The sequence below is a fragment of the Anabrus simplex genome, chromosome X, assembly GCF_040414725.1.
Source record: "Anabrus simplex isolate iqAnaSimp1 chromosome X, ASM4041472v1, whole genome shotgun sequence".
NCBI lineage: Eukaryota > Metazoa > Arthropoda > Insecta > Orthoptera > Tettigoniidae > Anabrus > Anabrus simplex.
In genome coordinates, this window is record NC_090279.1 from 108,338,012 (window position 1) to 108,351,390 (window position 13,379).

At 38.5% G+C, this 13,379-nt stretch overlaps 1 protein-coding gene across 1 annotated transcript in view; it reads right to left on the reverse strand.

The window, feature by feature from the left end:
• The window catches only part of LOC136886519 (uncharacterized), a 108,491-nt gene that overhangs the window by 78,720 nt on the left and 16,392 nt on the right, over positions 1–13,379 (reverse strand). The window contains exon 3 of the mRNA XM_068230879.1: positions 10,459–10,587. Coding sequence (XP_068086980.1) covers positions 10,459–10,587 — 129 coding nt within the window. The remainder of the gene's footprint in view (positions 1–10,458; positions 10,588–13,379) is intronic.

The window sequence follows — 13,379 nt, forward strand, 5'->3', positions numbered from 1 at the left end:
ATGAATGAATGAATGAATGAATGAATGAATGAATGAATGAATGAATAGATAATGACCAGGACAAAATCCTCGCACTTCAAACTCCATAATCTTCCCTATTAGAAACTATGAAGTGGGAACTTGGACTATGAAAATCGTTGATGGCTGGAGAAATGCAGTACTGTAAGATATCAATCAATCAATCAATCAATCAATCAATCAATCAATCAATCAATCCTGCTCTGCACTTAGGGCAGTCGCCCAGGTGGCAGATTGCCTATCTGTTGCTTTCCTAGACTTTTCCTAAATGATTTCAAAGAAATTGGAAATTTATTGAACGTCTCCCTTGGTAAGTTATTCCAGTCCCTAACTCCCCTTCCTATAAACAAATATTTAGCCCAGTTTGTCCTCTTGAATTCCAACTTTATCTTCATATAGTGATCTTTCCTACTTTTATAAACGCCATTCAAACTTATTCGTCTACTAATGTCATTCTACGCCATCTCTCCGCTCCGAGGTCAGCATAATGACACTAAATTTTATTGGTTGGCTTTCATAACAAGCCACATTTCAACATACCTGCCAACATTTGAAAGTGAGTATATCATTATGGAAATATCACTTTTCTGACCATGCAATACAGAAAAATTACAATCAGTACATAGAACAAAATTAAAAATATTCAATTCAATAATACCTGAAAACTGTTTGTGAAAAACAAATCCCCATAATAAAGATCCAACTTTGAATGAGAAACACAATGAATACACTGTTTCTGGCTCGAACAATGAACAATCTCCCGAAAATGAAGACTGACATCTCGTCAGAATGAATGACAACTGCCTGACTAAAAGGATATTTAAATGTATAATTGGATTGAGGAGGACAACGGAATGGGTGGAGAAGAATTAAAATAACATCAGAACTGATCCTCAACAGAAAGAAGTTCAGAACTCGAGTAGATGACCACAAATTCCATGAAGAGCAGCGGAAGAACAGGCCCAAATTTGTAATATCTGAGGAGCAGAGAAAAATAAGGAGTGAATGAATGAAGAAGTTCTGGGAAGAGAAAAGAAGAAGGCTAGCCAGAAACATTAAGTTTCACGCAGTCCACAGTTGGCCAAATTCAAAAGCAAGAACAACAACAACAACAACAACAACAACAACAATCTCCTTAAGAAAACCATAACTACAGCAAAGAGGGACACGAACACCAGACTTGAGAACTTTTTATTTTAAAACAGCCAATAAGAACAAGGTGTAGCAACCAACAAGAGATGCACTTTCAGCCATTCAACATACACCACAAAGCAGGATATTTCCATAAATACTTTAAGTTATGCAATCACATGCTTAATCAGGAGAAACAATTAACCGATCAGAAGTAGTGAGAGAAAACAAAACCTGACGCAGGGTCTAATAAAGGTGATACATTGGGACTAACTCTACCTGATGTTTGAGAGTTTGATGCTTATAGGATTCAGGCGAGAGGGGTTCTACTTCAGTCCTTGGCTGAAATAGTGAATATATAATGCATTAGGGTGGTAGTCTAGGAGCTAATGGACAAGATGGCACCTGCACACAAGTGGAGTAACCTAGTAACCTTGGACATCTAGCTGAGTTTGCTAGTCTGACCGCTTTTAGTTAACTCTTCAAAATCAAAATCTCTTTATTTGCAAATGAGGTGTCTACCTCGGTGGCAAATGGTACACTAAAATACATTATTGTCAAGCACTAAATTTTAAATTAACAGGAGACGAAGAAAATTTTCCTAGAATACAATATTATACAATTTACGCTAATAATTTTTTCTATTAAACACACACATCATCCTTAATAAATTTATATTGTTTACAAAATTCTACTTAGAATATCTTACAAACATAGTCAACTCATATACAGTACGGTATGTGAAATTACTTCTAATAATACTATATAACTGGTATAAGATTAAAATTAACACTGAATTTATTTACATATTTATATTTTACCCATTTTGGAACCTAAGTAGCATAACGACCTGCTGCGTCTTAACCAGAGCCCCTTTTGCCACCACTTGTTCTCTTCTAAACTCTGTTCAGCTGCGCTGTGGATTTACGACTCCTAGACTGAGGTGTTTGTTCTGTTTAAGCCGCAATAACACAGAGTTTCCTATTCACAGCAGATGTTACCAACCCTCATAGAGAGAGTTTGCTCCCTCAAGTATAGTGAGGATTGCTAGCCTGCCTGAATTATTGGGGGTGAAATATTAGGGGAAATTTGTTTCCTCTCTGGTAAGCTCTAGTTCAAGGATTTGATTCTAGTTGAATTCATCCATTTCAGTAGCTGGAAGGTATGTGTGGGTACTAGTTGCTGAACCTAGAGAAAATGCAGACTTAGCATACCATATCCTGTAACTTGAGCATGTGCAAAAGCATTGGTTTACTTCTGCAACATGTACTTGAAGGGTAGACGAAAGAAGCTTTATAACTGTAATTATTGATCTAAAAAACCTGCTTCAGGCTGACATAGGAAAAACATTTTTAACACACAGTCTTATGGACAAGTTAATATTTCACAAGAGACTATGCAGTCTTTATCTCTGAACCTGTGTTCGACTCCAACTTTCATATAAGGCGAATTTGGCCAAAGCCTGTATACGTCAGCTTGTAGGTGACAAATCTTTGGTTTTGCTTAAGAAATGACTTTAAGGCCTCTGTCTCAATACCTACTGGCAATGTTAAGATGCAAGAATTTAGTCATTGTGAATACTGTTCGACGGCTGCCTAGCTGAGGTGGTAAAGGCATGCTTAGTCTACTTGGAAGGACAAGTTTCAATCTGTCAGGAAGTTAGAGACATAAACCTCTACGATTCATTCAACTTTCAACAGAAATGAGCATGAAGGCTAAGGCAGTTGGGGTAAGTGAGGCTTGCACACACTATGATAATAAACGTATTTTGAAAACAGAATCGAGATATAGTCATAAAAATATGAGATAGGTGACAAATGAGTACGCTGGTTACATACTACCCACATGGTGTAATTCTTTCTCTGTTTCCACAATTTCTGCTTCATCCTTGTGTGGCTTTTGGTACTTAATGATGTTTTATGACTAGATTACAAAACATATAGATTCGAACACAGATTCACAAAGACCTGAAGCCGGCAATGGAAATGTTACAGGAGAGTTGAGCAAAAGAGTCTGTGGTGTAAAAATTGCATTTCTATGTTTTAACTTCCTGCGCTGCCTATAGATCTTCTTAAAAAACTAACTCATGCAGCAGTTTGAGTCATTGCACTCGATATCACTGAAATTTTGTACAATTGGTAATCACATTTTTATCAAAACCATTTTCTTAATAGCAGCAGTCAATAATTAATACCTTCTCAAGTATTACACCTCTTTTTTCAAAATGCTCAGTATCTTGTGCCAATCTTAGAATCACAAAAATGTCAACAATGAAAAATCCGACTTTAGCTCCCTTAATTTAAGATATTACTAAAATTTATTAGGATCAACCTATTCAATAGAATAGAATTTACAAAATTAGGACTTACATCCTATTAAATTAAAATTTGAAGGGACATGTTTCGCCCTTTAAAAGGGCATCATCAGCCTTTTTACACTCATACTTAAAGATAAAAATTAGGATCCCGATTGTCATGGTAAAAAATATAAAATGAGAATATAAGATCAGAGTGAAATTATACAATGTGAGAAATTGTTATGAGTTCTTAAATAATAATTTACAATTAAAACTTCATTTAAAATGTTTGTGAAGAAAAAATTTGAAGTTGGTATGATATTACACTAGTAATTTAAAAAATGATTTTATAAATTAGACAAACTAGGCCTTAACCACATAATAACAAGAAGGTCTTTGGCTAAAGTTGCCGTATCAAAGTTCGAGTGAAATTCGGCTGGAAGCAACTTGATTTACATGTTGGAGAGAAGGGCACAACCTTATTGAGAATTACACAATAATCGGAGAACTTGATGGCTCTTAAAACCCCAGGCAACATTCGTTACAGTCTCTCATTTGACTGGATAGTGACAGGGTTCTCCAAACTATATTTATTCAAGAGATCCTGGGAACATTCTAATGAATTTCCAAATGACGAAGGACGCAGTATTTAAATCCCCGACTACATTCATTACATTTATGCAGTCTCTTGCTGAAAAGAGTAACCGTATGTTCCATCAACTTGCTTTTGACCCAGTAGAGTTTTTTTACAAACACTGCAACAAAAACATATGTTCCTGCTTTTCAGTAAAACTAGGAATTATAACTTCACCACAGGACAATGCATTTGGACCTGTTTCACAAAATGCTATGTGGATACGCACAAGTTTGTTAAGAAACATACAATCTAGCGCACACAAAGAGCTGTTGTGAACTATGGGTAGCAGTCATTACATACATGAGTTTTTTGATGGAAGCAGGTACAAATTGACTGGCAGTGGATGATGATTCTCGGTTTTGGTGACAAATATTGTGTATGGATAAACATCCTAATTTTCCTTCTTCACTTTGCGGATTGAAGAGCGAGTTCTTCAATTTTTATACAACTTGAACACCTGGCAATGGAAAACTATATAATTAATCTCTCTAAAGACATGAAGAGGACATAACATTCAAAGCACTGGTACCTCAAGGAAGGTGATTACAATGATGAAAATAATGAGATGTATTGGAAACAACAAAGCAACAATGACAATACAGCCCTGATGGGCTTTGGCCTACAAAGCAAATGCTACTGAACTCAGAGAAGATGATTGATCAGTGTGCCGCATCCTTCTGGCCAATCTCTCACAGCCTGAATGGACCATATGGAACAACCCTACGTCTGGCCTAGGGCCTGTGGGTAAGAGGCTGGCTCGGTGCTTCCAGGAAAAGCAAAATGAAATGTGGTCAGAGGAAAGGAAGAGGAACCAGCAAGTCAATTGTTTACTGTGAGTGGTCCAAAATCAAAGAAGCAATAACAATCAGTAAACAGCTTGGTAATATTAATAACAACAGTGATCCACTTCATTTCTAATGAGGACCTTAAAGTTTCTGCCGAAGTTTGGTCATAATACAGTTGAACCTGACTTATACGTATATCAAGGGGAAGAGAAAAAACTACTTGTAACTCAGAATTACTTAGAATTCAGACTTACACAATACATCACATATTTACTGAAAAACCAATGAAATAGACCTACATGTGTAAATCCTTGCAAATAATAAATCCATTAAGACAGAAAATATTATTTTGAACTTAAAGAAAACAGATAGTTTGGCTTGTTTCACTTTTCTTGCATGAAGAGTATAACCTCCTTTTGCAAACTTAGTAATGAATTCAAAGCATTTTCACTACACCTTTTCGCACTAATGTAACGCCTACACACATCAATTGCACTTAACACTTCACTCAGTTCAAGTGTTTCAAGATTCAAGTCATTATCTCCACCTCCATCACTATCGCTTGTAGCCGGTTGGCATACATCAGCAATAATCTCTTCATCCGGTAGTTCTCCACATATAGCCAGATTATCATCGAAATGCACAAAAGTATCGAATTCTACACCCTCCGGTAGCGTTAGCTCATTGCCAGACAAAACTTTGTCCTCATAATCATCATTAGAGGCAGCCTCTTCTAGTAAGACACGAGCTTTGCGGAAACAGTTGCTGATTGTGGAGGATGACATCTGCTTCCAGGCAGCCGAAATAAAATACATGGCTTGTAGCAAATTAATGGAGAGAGGTTCATTTCCTGCATCACTCAGTGTTATTACATGTTGAACCAGCAATTTTCTATAATGCCCAAATCAAGCGGTTGTAGAACACTGGTACAGTTAGCAGAGAAATGTTCCACTCGGACATTCTCCAGAACGATTTGAGGTGGATTTTTGCACATCGATCCATAACAGCGTCTTCTGTTTATTTTTCATTTTAATGTCCAGTTTTGTCAACCAATGTTCCATTAGAAGCATAGTCATCCAAGAATTTCTGTTGGATTCAAATCCGAAGGTTTTGTTTTCGCACCCTTAAAACACAAAGAAATCAGCTTCATGGTCCGTATCGCACTTCAATAGATTCACAATTAAGTATTTAATTTATTTTCCACCTAGTCGATACAATGATTGCTTAAGGCAATTTTTAATGGTCAAAAGTGGTACATGTTTCGTATATTATCAACATCTTCAGCCACATAACACTGTTTAGATGAAAAATATATAAAATTGACAAAGTAATGCTTTAGAGGAAGTGTCCTTAAAATTAACATAAGATTACACTTCCTCTAAAGCATTACTTTGTCAATTTTATATATTTTTCATCTAAACAGTGTTATGTGGCTGAAGATGTTGATAATATACGAAACATGTACCACTTTTGACCATTAAAAATTGCCTTAAGCAATCATTGTATCGACTAGGTGGAAAATAAATTAAATACTTAATTGTGAACCCTTAAAACACCTCGGATTCTTCGATTTTCCTACCACAAGTGGAGGAAGTTTGTCAGATCCATCTGCATTGGTGGCGAGAAGTACTGTTGCACGAATTTTACTTTTCTTCCCTACATGACATGAGTCACCTTTTTCAGTTAATGTTTTATTAGGAAGGACATTGTAGAATAGGCCGGTCTCATCAAAATTGTGGATGTTTGGAGGCTGATAATCGCTTACGATACTCGTCAGAACCTCTCCTTTCCAGTATTGCACCGTGACGTCATCCATAGCTTTTGTTCTCCCTGTGATTCCATGACGATCTTTAAATCCTTGCAACCATCCTGATGAAGCCTTGAAATCAGCAGTGATACTTATCATTTTAGCTAAATCTATCACCTTTGCCTTAGCATGTCGTCACTAATCGGTAGAGCTGCCCGCTTTTGCTGGAACCATGTGAAAAGTGCATTCTCCAAATCTACCTACCTTCCTTCTGTCTGACGGCTGTGCTTTGCTGATTTTGAACCCAGTTTCAAGAACTCATCCAAAATAGCGTTTCTTTTACTGATGACTGTACATAACGTGATATAAGCAATCCCTAAGTCTGAAGCAATATTAATTTTTGTTTTGTCTAGATTAGCATCCACTTCTCGTATAAATTTTACTTTTTCTCTTCTCCATGGCTAATTAAAAGCAATTATATGACAAACTACTGCTCAACAGTAAACACCAAATACCAGCACCGTGGACATTCCTCTGTTGTTCCCATGAAAGAAATTCTCATATTCAAATTTACTGTATTTTCTTTTGTTTCCGCACCAAAACCGCCCACTTTGTTTGTAATGTATCTCTTTGGCGGCAATGAAAAGGTAAAAAACGACGAAGGTAGAGGAGAAGCGAGATAGAGAGTGAAGGGGACTCGCTCGGTTGGCCTTTGTTAAGCCACCAGTAAGTAATGATCAACAATGTCACTCGGCGAAACTCTTTGTGTTCTGTTTCAGCACCGAAACCCGACCGCTCTACTTCGGCCTACACCGACAAACAGGAAATTTCGTAAATACGATAGTTTCTTTTTAAAAAGTACGTGCTTATTACAATTACGCAAAACTCAGATATATTTCACTGACACTTAATACGTATAACAGCGAATCACGTATAAATAAGGTTTAATTAAGACGCTTTTAAATTACATTTTGCTGGGACCTAAAGGAAATTACGTAGAAATACGAATTACGCAGAACAGAGTTACGTATAAAACAGGTTCAACTGTACTTGCTGTGGTACCAACTAGAATATAAACCTGTGAAACAATCATGGTCATAATGCTTGTTGTTCAAATGGAAATACACTCATGAGCCACTGAATTTGAGATATGAGGCTAGTGCTGTGTAGTTTTTTTTTTTTTTTTTTTGCTATTTGCTTTATGTCGCACCGACACAGATAGGTCTTATTGCAACGATGGCAGAGGAAGACCCAAGGAAGTGGAAGGAAGCAGCCGTGGCCTTAATTAAGTTACAGCCCCGGCATTTGCCTGGTGTGAAAATGGGAAACCACAGAAAACCATCTTCAGGGCTGCTGACAGTGGGGCTCGAACCCACTATCTCCCGATTACTGGATACTGGCCACACTTAAGCGACTGCAGCTATCGAGCTCGGTAGTGCAGTGTAGTAACCTCATTTGCCGTGATGACGATGGTGATGAGGCGTGATATGGACTCCACAAGACACCGATGGCCATACAGATCCATTACTACTGCACAGGCTCCCGTAAATCACAGAGACTGGTTGGAGCAGGATCCAGGGCATGCTATTCCTTATTAATAGCATTCCAGATGTGCTCAGTAAAACTGAGGTCATGTGACCTTCGAGGTCAGGCAAGCATCCTCATGTCCCTGGAGTGTTCATCAATTATTAGTAAAACCCACATCTGTGCATTGGTTTTGGCCACCCTCTCCCACTACCCTACATTTCTCAGTGCCCCTCCAGGTTCTGAGATCGATGTGCCCATGTGTAGTGCGTAATGAGGAAGTGTCCAGTACAAAAGCAGGAATGAAAATGAGCAAGAGAACAGTATCCTTCAAGTGGAATGTGTTAGAATGTGATGCAGAAAATGGAGTGAGAGACGTGAGTCATAAATAGGAAATGCAGCCAGGTATGATTGGTAATTGGCATAACTAATCAGAGAGACAAATTATATGGAGCAAAGAAAACATCAAATTCCTCCCCTGGTTTGAAGTACGGAAATAAAAATCTGTGAATATAAATGTCCGTGATATTACAAGCAAATATTTCCTATTTCAGGCACTTTCCATATGAAAACATTCTAGTGCAGTGCAGTCTCGAACTCCGTACAAGGCTCTGCAACTATAATGCGGTGCTGAGTCACATTTCCAGTCAGCTATGGTAAAATAGGAGACGCCTGATACAAAACTGTTTACACGGGCTAACATCACTTTTGCCTAAATAAACACAAATATTTTTTTGTCTTGATTTAAAGATGCTAGATTTCCTTTTTTCTGCTTTTAAACCATGCCAGTCTAACTTATACTATGTGAAATTTTCATCTCTTATACTCTCCACTGTGTCTCCGTGGTGTAGGCATAGGGGTACCCAGCGGCCCCAGATTCGATTGCTGGCCATATCAGGGATTTTTACCTGTTTCTGAGGGCTGGTTTGAGGGCCATTCAGCCTATGTGATTACAATTGAGGAGCTATCTGAAGGTGAGATGGCAGCCCCAGTCTAGAAATTACAAACATTTCCCGATTTATTATAATGGCCACTACAGTAACTCATGCCAACCACTTCACTGTAGCGATTACATGTCGAGAACTACCCCACACGACTGCAATGCAGTCCAGTATTTCAGACACATATCAGTGCTCACTCTAGGAATAACAGGCAGCACTAACTCAGTTCAGTATGAAAAATAAATCCTCCTTGTACACAGAAACTAAACGTGGAGCACACAAACAACTCTCACAAGACAACATGATGAGGCTATGCGTGTCTGCAAGGCTAAACATTAGGTACCTACTGTGCAAACGGGAAATCCCTAGGGGGAGGAAATTAGGTGCGGGGACAGAATTTGACCCCTCTACCTTATTCTTTATGAAAGCAACTGATGTAAACAGTCCTGTCAGGTATTTGGCAGAGTTCACTGATAAAGACCATTATTTTGTTAAGAAGGAAGCCACACCTTCCAATGTCGACTCAGTGAAAGCTTTTTAGTCTGTCGGTAACACAAATATTACACTATAACATACCTGTAAAAAAAAAAGGGATAAAAATACTGTAATGGTTATTGCGTCCGCCATGCCAACTTGCTATGGGTGGGGACGTCACTGTATCGGCCCACCCACTTATGCTTTGATCGCGCCGATCACGAGCAAGACATAAGTGCTAGACCGGCCCCCCCTCTCGCTTCCGTTCGTGGTAGCGCGGTATGGGACTATGGAAATTACCAGATGAATAATCTGGAGTCTTCCATCTTCATGATGATCCTGGACACATCCAGCATCCAAACTGTTCTGGAAGGACCGGCACAGATATTTATAAGACAGGAGTCTTTCCTGGGTCGCAGTTGGTGTGGTTCAGTGGTGAGCCACTGCCAATGCTGTGAAGTGTGCGAACTGCCGTGATAGTCCAATTAGTGTGCTACAGTGCGGACTGACGGAGAACGTGTAGCCATGCGACGTGGGACCTTGTGTGTGAGTGTAGCGTCAGAACACGCAAACTGTGTGTGTTGTGAGCGAAAGTTGTGTGTAGTCCTGTGTAGTTTAGTGCTTAGCTAATAAAGTTTAGAAATAGGACACTGCCAGGTTCTGCACTTATGTATTTACCCCGCTAACACATAACAATACACACTGTCAAACTATTATCTAATTTTATTATTAACTTGTTAATACTGTGCTTTCTTTACAAACTGAAAAGAACATTATTGCTCATTTATTTTTCATATGATGGGAATTTCAGTATATTTGGTCTGTGTTTACATCTGCAGAGGTTTCTGAGTGCACACTTTTGAGTGATTCAAATGGGTTCATTAATATGACAGTGGAAAACTTACCCTTCTAAAACCTTCATATAATTCACATTCTGACATTCTTCTTTCAACTTTTCGGACAATCATGGCTGTAATATCTTGTTCTATTTTAATAGCCTCTATATTGCCAGGATCATCCTTTATACAAATTCCCTAGGGAAAGAAAAATAAAGTAAAACTTAAAGAGACAATTAACAGTTGACCAGATCATAGTTTTTTCAAGTTTTAGTATTAAAAAGGAAGAATTTTAGGACAGAACATTTTCTTTGAGGCATACCAACAATCAAAGAAGAGGGCAATTAAACAACTGAAGTCACAATACCGCAGCCCTACTCTTCGACTGTTAGCGCAACCACCAAAGAAATAAGAGGCGCCTCCCAGTGCGGATTCACGCCAACTACGGAGGGAAGGGCCTCGATAAAACAACACAGATACAGGATAGGAAAGCGATGGAATCTGGGCTAAACCAATAGGTCAATGACCATAACACAGGGTGGAAGGAGTATGGGGTAGAGCAATTCACTATAATGACACTCACCGTCATACTTAAAGGACCAAAATTTAATACAATATAAGAAAGACAATAAGTCAGGTGGGTGGTGCAATTCAAGTATATAAAACAAATTAAAATCAATTAAATTTATGAAGAAAACTAATGGCAAGGCTCATTTTCAAAGAATTACCACCAAGCATGGTCCTAGAATACCTTTAATCTCAACCATTTTAAAAGGTTCAATAATGTTTTCCAGAAGAAATTAACTTGAGTTTGACCATTAAGTTCATAACAAATTACTGTTCAAGCTCGAACCCCTTTTCTTTTAAAAGAAGATGTAATTTTTTATGTCATTTAAACGAAGCGTGTTTTTTAAGTAAGATCCGTTTTGTAGTAGACACTAGTAGTTTGCGCACATTTCGCAACGAGCATGTGCGTCGTGTACCGGCATGCCTCGGGAACAACTGTGCTCAGTTTCAGCTCTGTAGCTAACCTGTACGGTTCTGTTCTGTGCTTTCAAAATGTTTAAGACTATCAACTCGCCCGCCGCGTGTGAGGTTCGGTCAGTGATACGGTTTTTGTCAACAAGGAACCTGTCTGCTGCAGAAATTTATCGACAGATTTGCAAAGTGTACGGTGATACTGTTATGAGTGAAAGCAAAGTGCGTAAGTGGGTACGACAATTCAAAGATGGCCGTGACAACGTCCATGATGAGGACCGCTCCGGTCGCCCTTCTTTGATTACAGACGATTTGGTGGCTTCAGTTGAAGCGAAGATTCGTGAGAACAGGCGCTTCACAATAACAGGTCTCTCAAACGAATTTCCTGACGTGTCAAGATCAGTGCTTTACAACATTGTTTCTGAACACCTAAAGTTTAGGAAACTGTGCTCCCGCTGGGTCCCGAAACTCCTAACAGAGGACCACAAAAACCAAAGATTTGAGTGTGCGATGAAGTTCTTGACTCGTTATGATGAAGAAGGTGACGGCTTCTTGAGTCAGATTATAACTGGAGATGAAACATGGGTTTAACATATCACTCCCGAATCGAAGCAACGGAGCATGGAATGGAGACACACACTCGCCTGTAAAGGTGAAGGCCAAACAGAATCTGTCCCAGCGCAAAATCATGGTGTCAGTGTTTTGGGATAGGCATGGTGTTTTGTTAGGCGACTTCATGCAGTGAGGAACCACTATCAATGCAGAAGCATACTGCCAAACCTTGAGAAAGCTACGCAGAGCTATTCAAAACAAAAGACGCGGCATGCTGACAAAGGGAATGGTCCTTCTCCATGACAATGCAAGACCTCACACTGCAGGTCAGACCCGCGATTTATTGGACAGTTTTAGACTACCCACCCTACAGTCCTGATCTTGCGCCGAGCGATTACCATCTGTTCCTCCACCTCAGTGGCAACTATTACAATGACGACGACGTGAACTCTTGGTTATCGGAGCAGGCGGCAAGTTTCTATGAAGAGGGTATTTTAAAATTGGTAACGAGGTATGATACGTGTTTGAGCAAACTTGACAACTATGTCAAAAAATAGAGTGAAGTATGTACCTTCTGAAAATAAATTTACTTTTTTGAAATAACCTTTCGTTGTGTACTTATTTTCAAACGGACCTTACTTAAAAAACACGCCTCGTACCTTATGTACACTTTTCTGGGTACGCGCGCCCCTTTCAATTTACCTATTTAGTTTTTGGAATTGTTATTAAACAATTAAAAGCCAACAGGCATTAAATTTTTTTTTTTAAAATGACATGGTTTGAGATCCCTCAGTGAACACGGAAGCACCTCAAATGAAGACATCTATCCGCGTTCCCCCCCCCCTCCCCCAACAGAACGACAATGTCCACAAGTAACAAAAGGTAGGCTAAAATAAAATTAAGAAAGAGCCCACATCAAAAGAGAAACAATAAATGATTGAAAGAAATCAATAATAAGGAAACAGAGTAATATTGAAGCAATTAAAACTCATCTCGTGACCCAGTTCATCACATCAATGGCATAAGTTCACCACACAACAACAAACGTCAGCACATCTCAAGTATTGTTACAACACTGACTATGCCGCAACAATACAAGCTAATCAAACCATTATACAAAAAACAAAAGATGGAAGCATACCACAACAGTGCAATAAAATGGTAGGCAGCCTAGAACAGTAACTACTAATCAAAATTTAAAGAAAGGAAAATGTATTAATAATAATAATAATAATAATAATAATAATAATAATAATAATAATAATAATAAAAGAACATTAATTTAAAAAAAGAAAATGGAATAAAATTTAATTCAACCCAAAGCACATTTCAATATTCACTTGGGTTACAGTCGCCTTTACGAGGTTAATGATACAACAGACTACACACAGTTTTACTTGTCACAGCTCCTTTTTGAAGTGCAGGTCATTTTAAAATCACACGGTTCTCGTGAAGTAGAA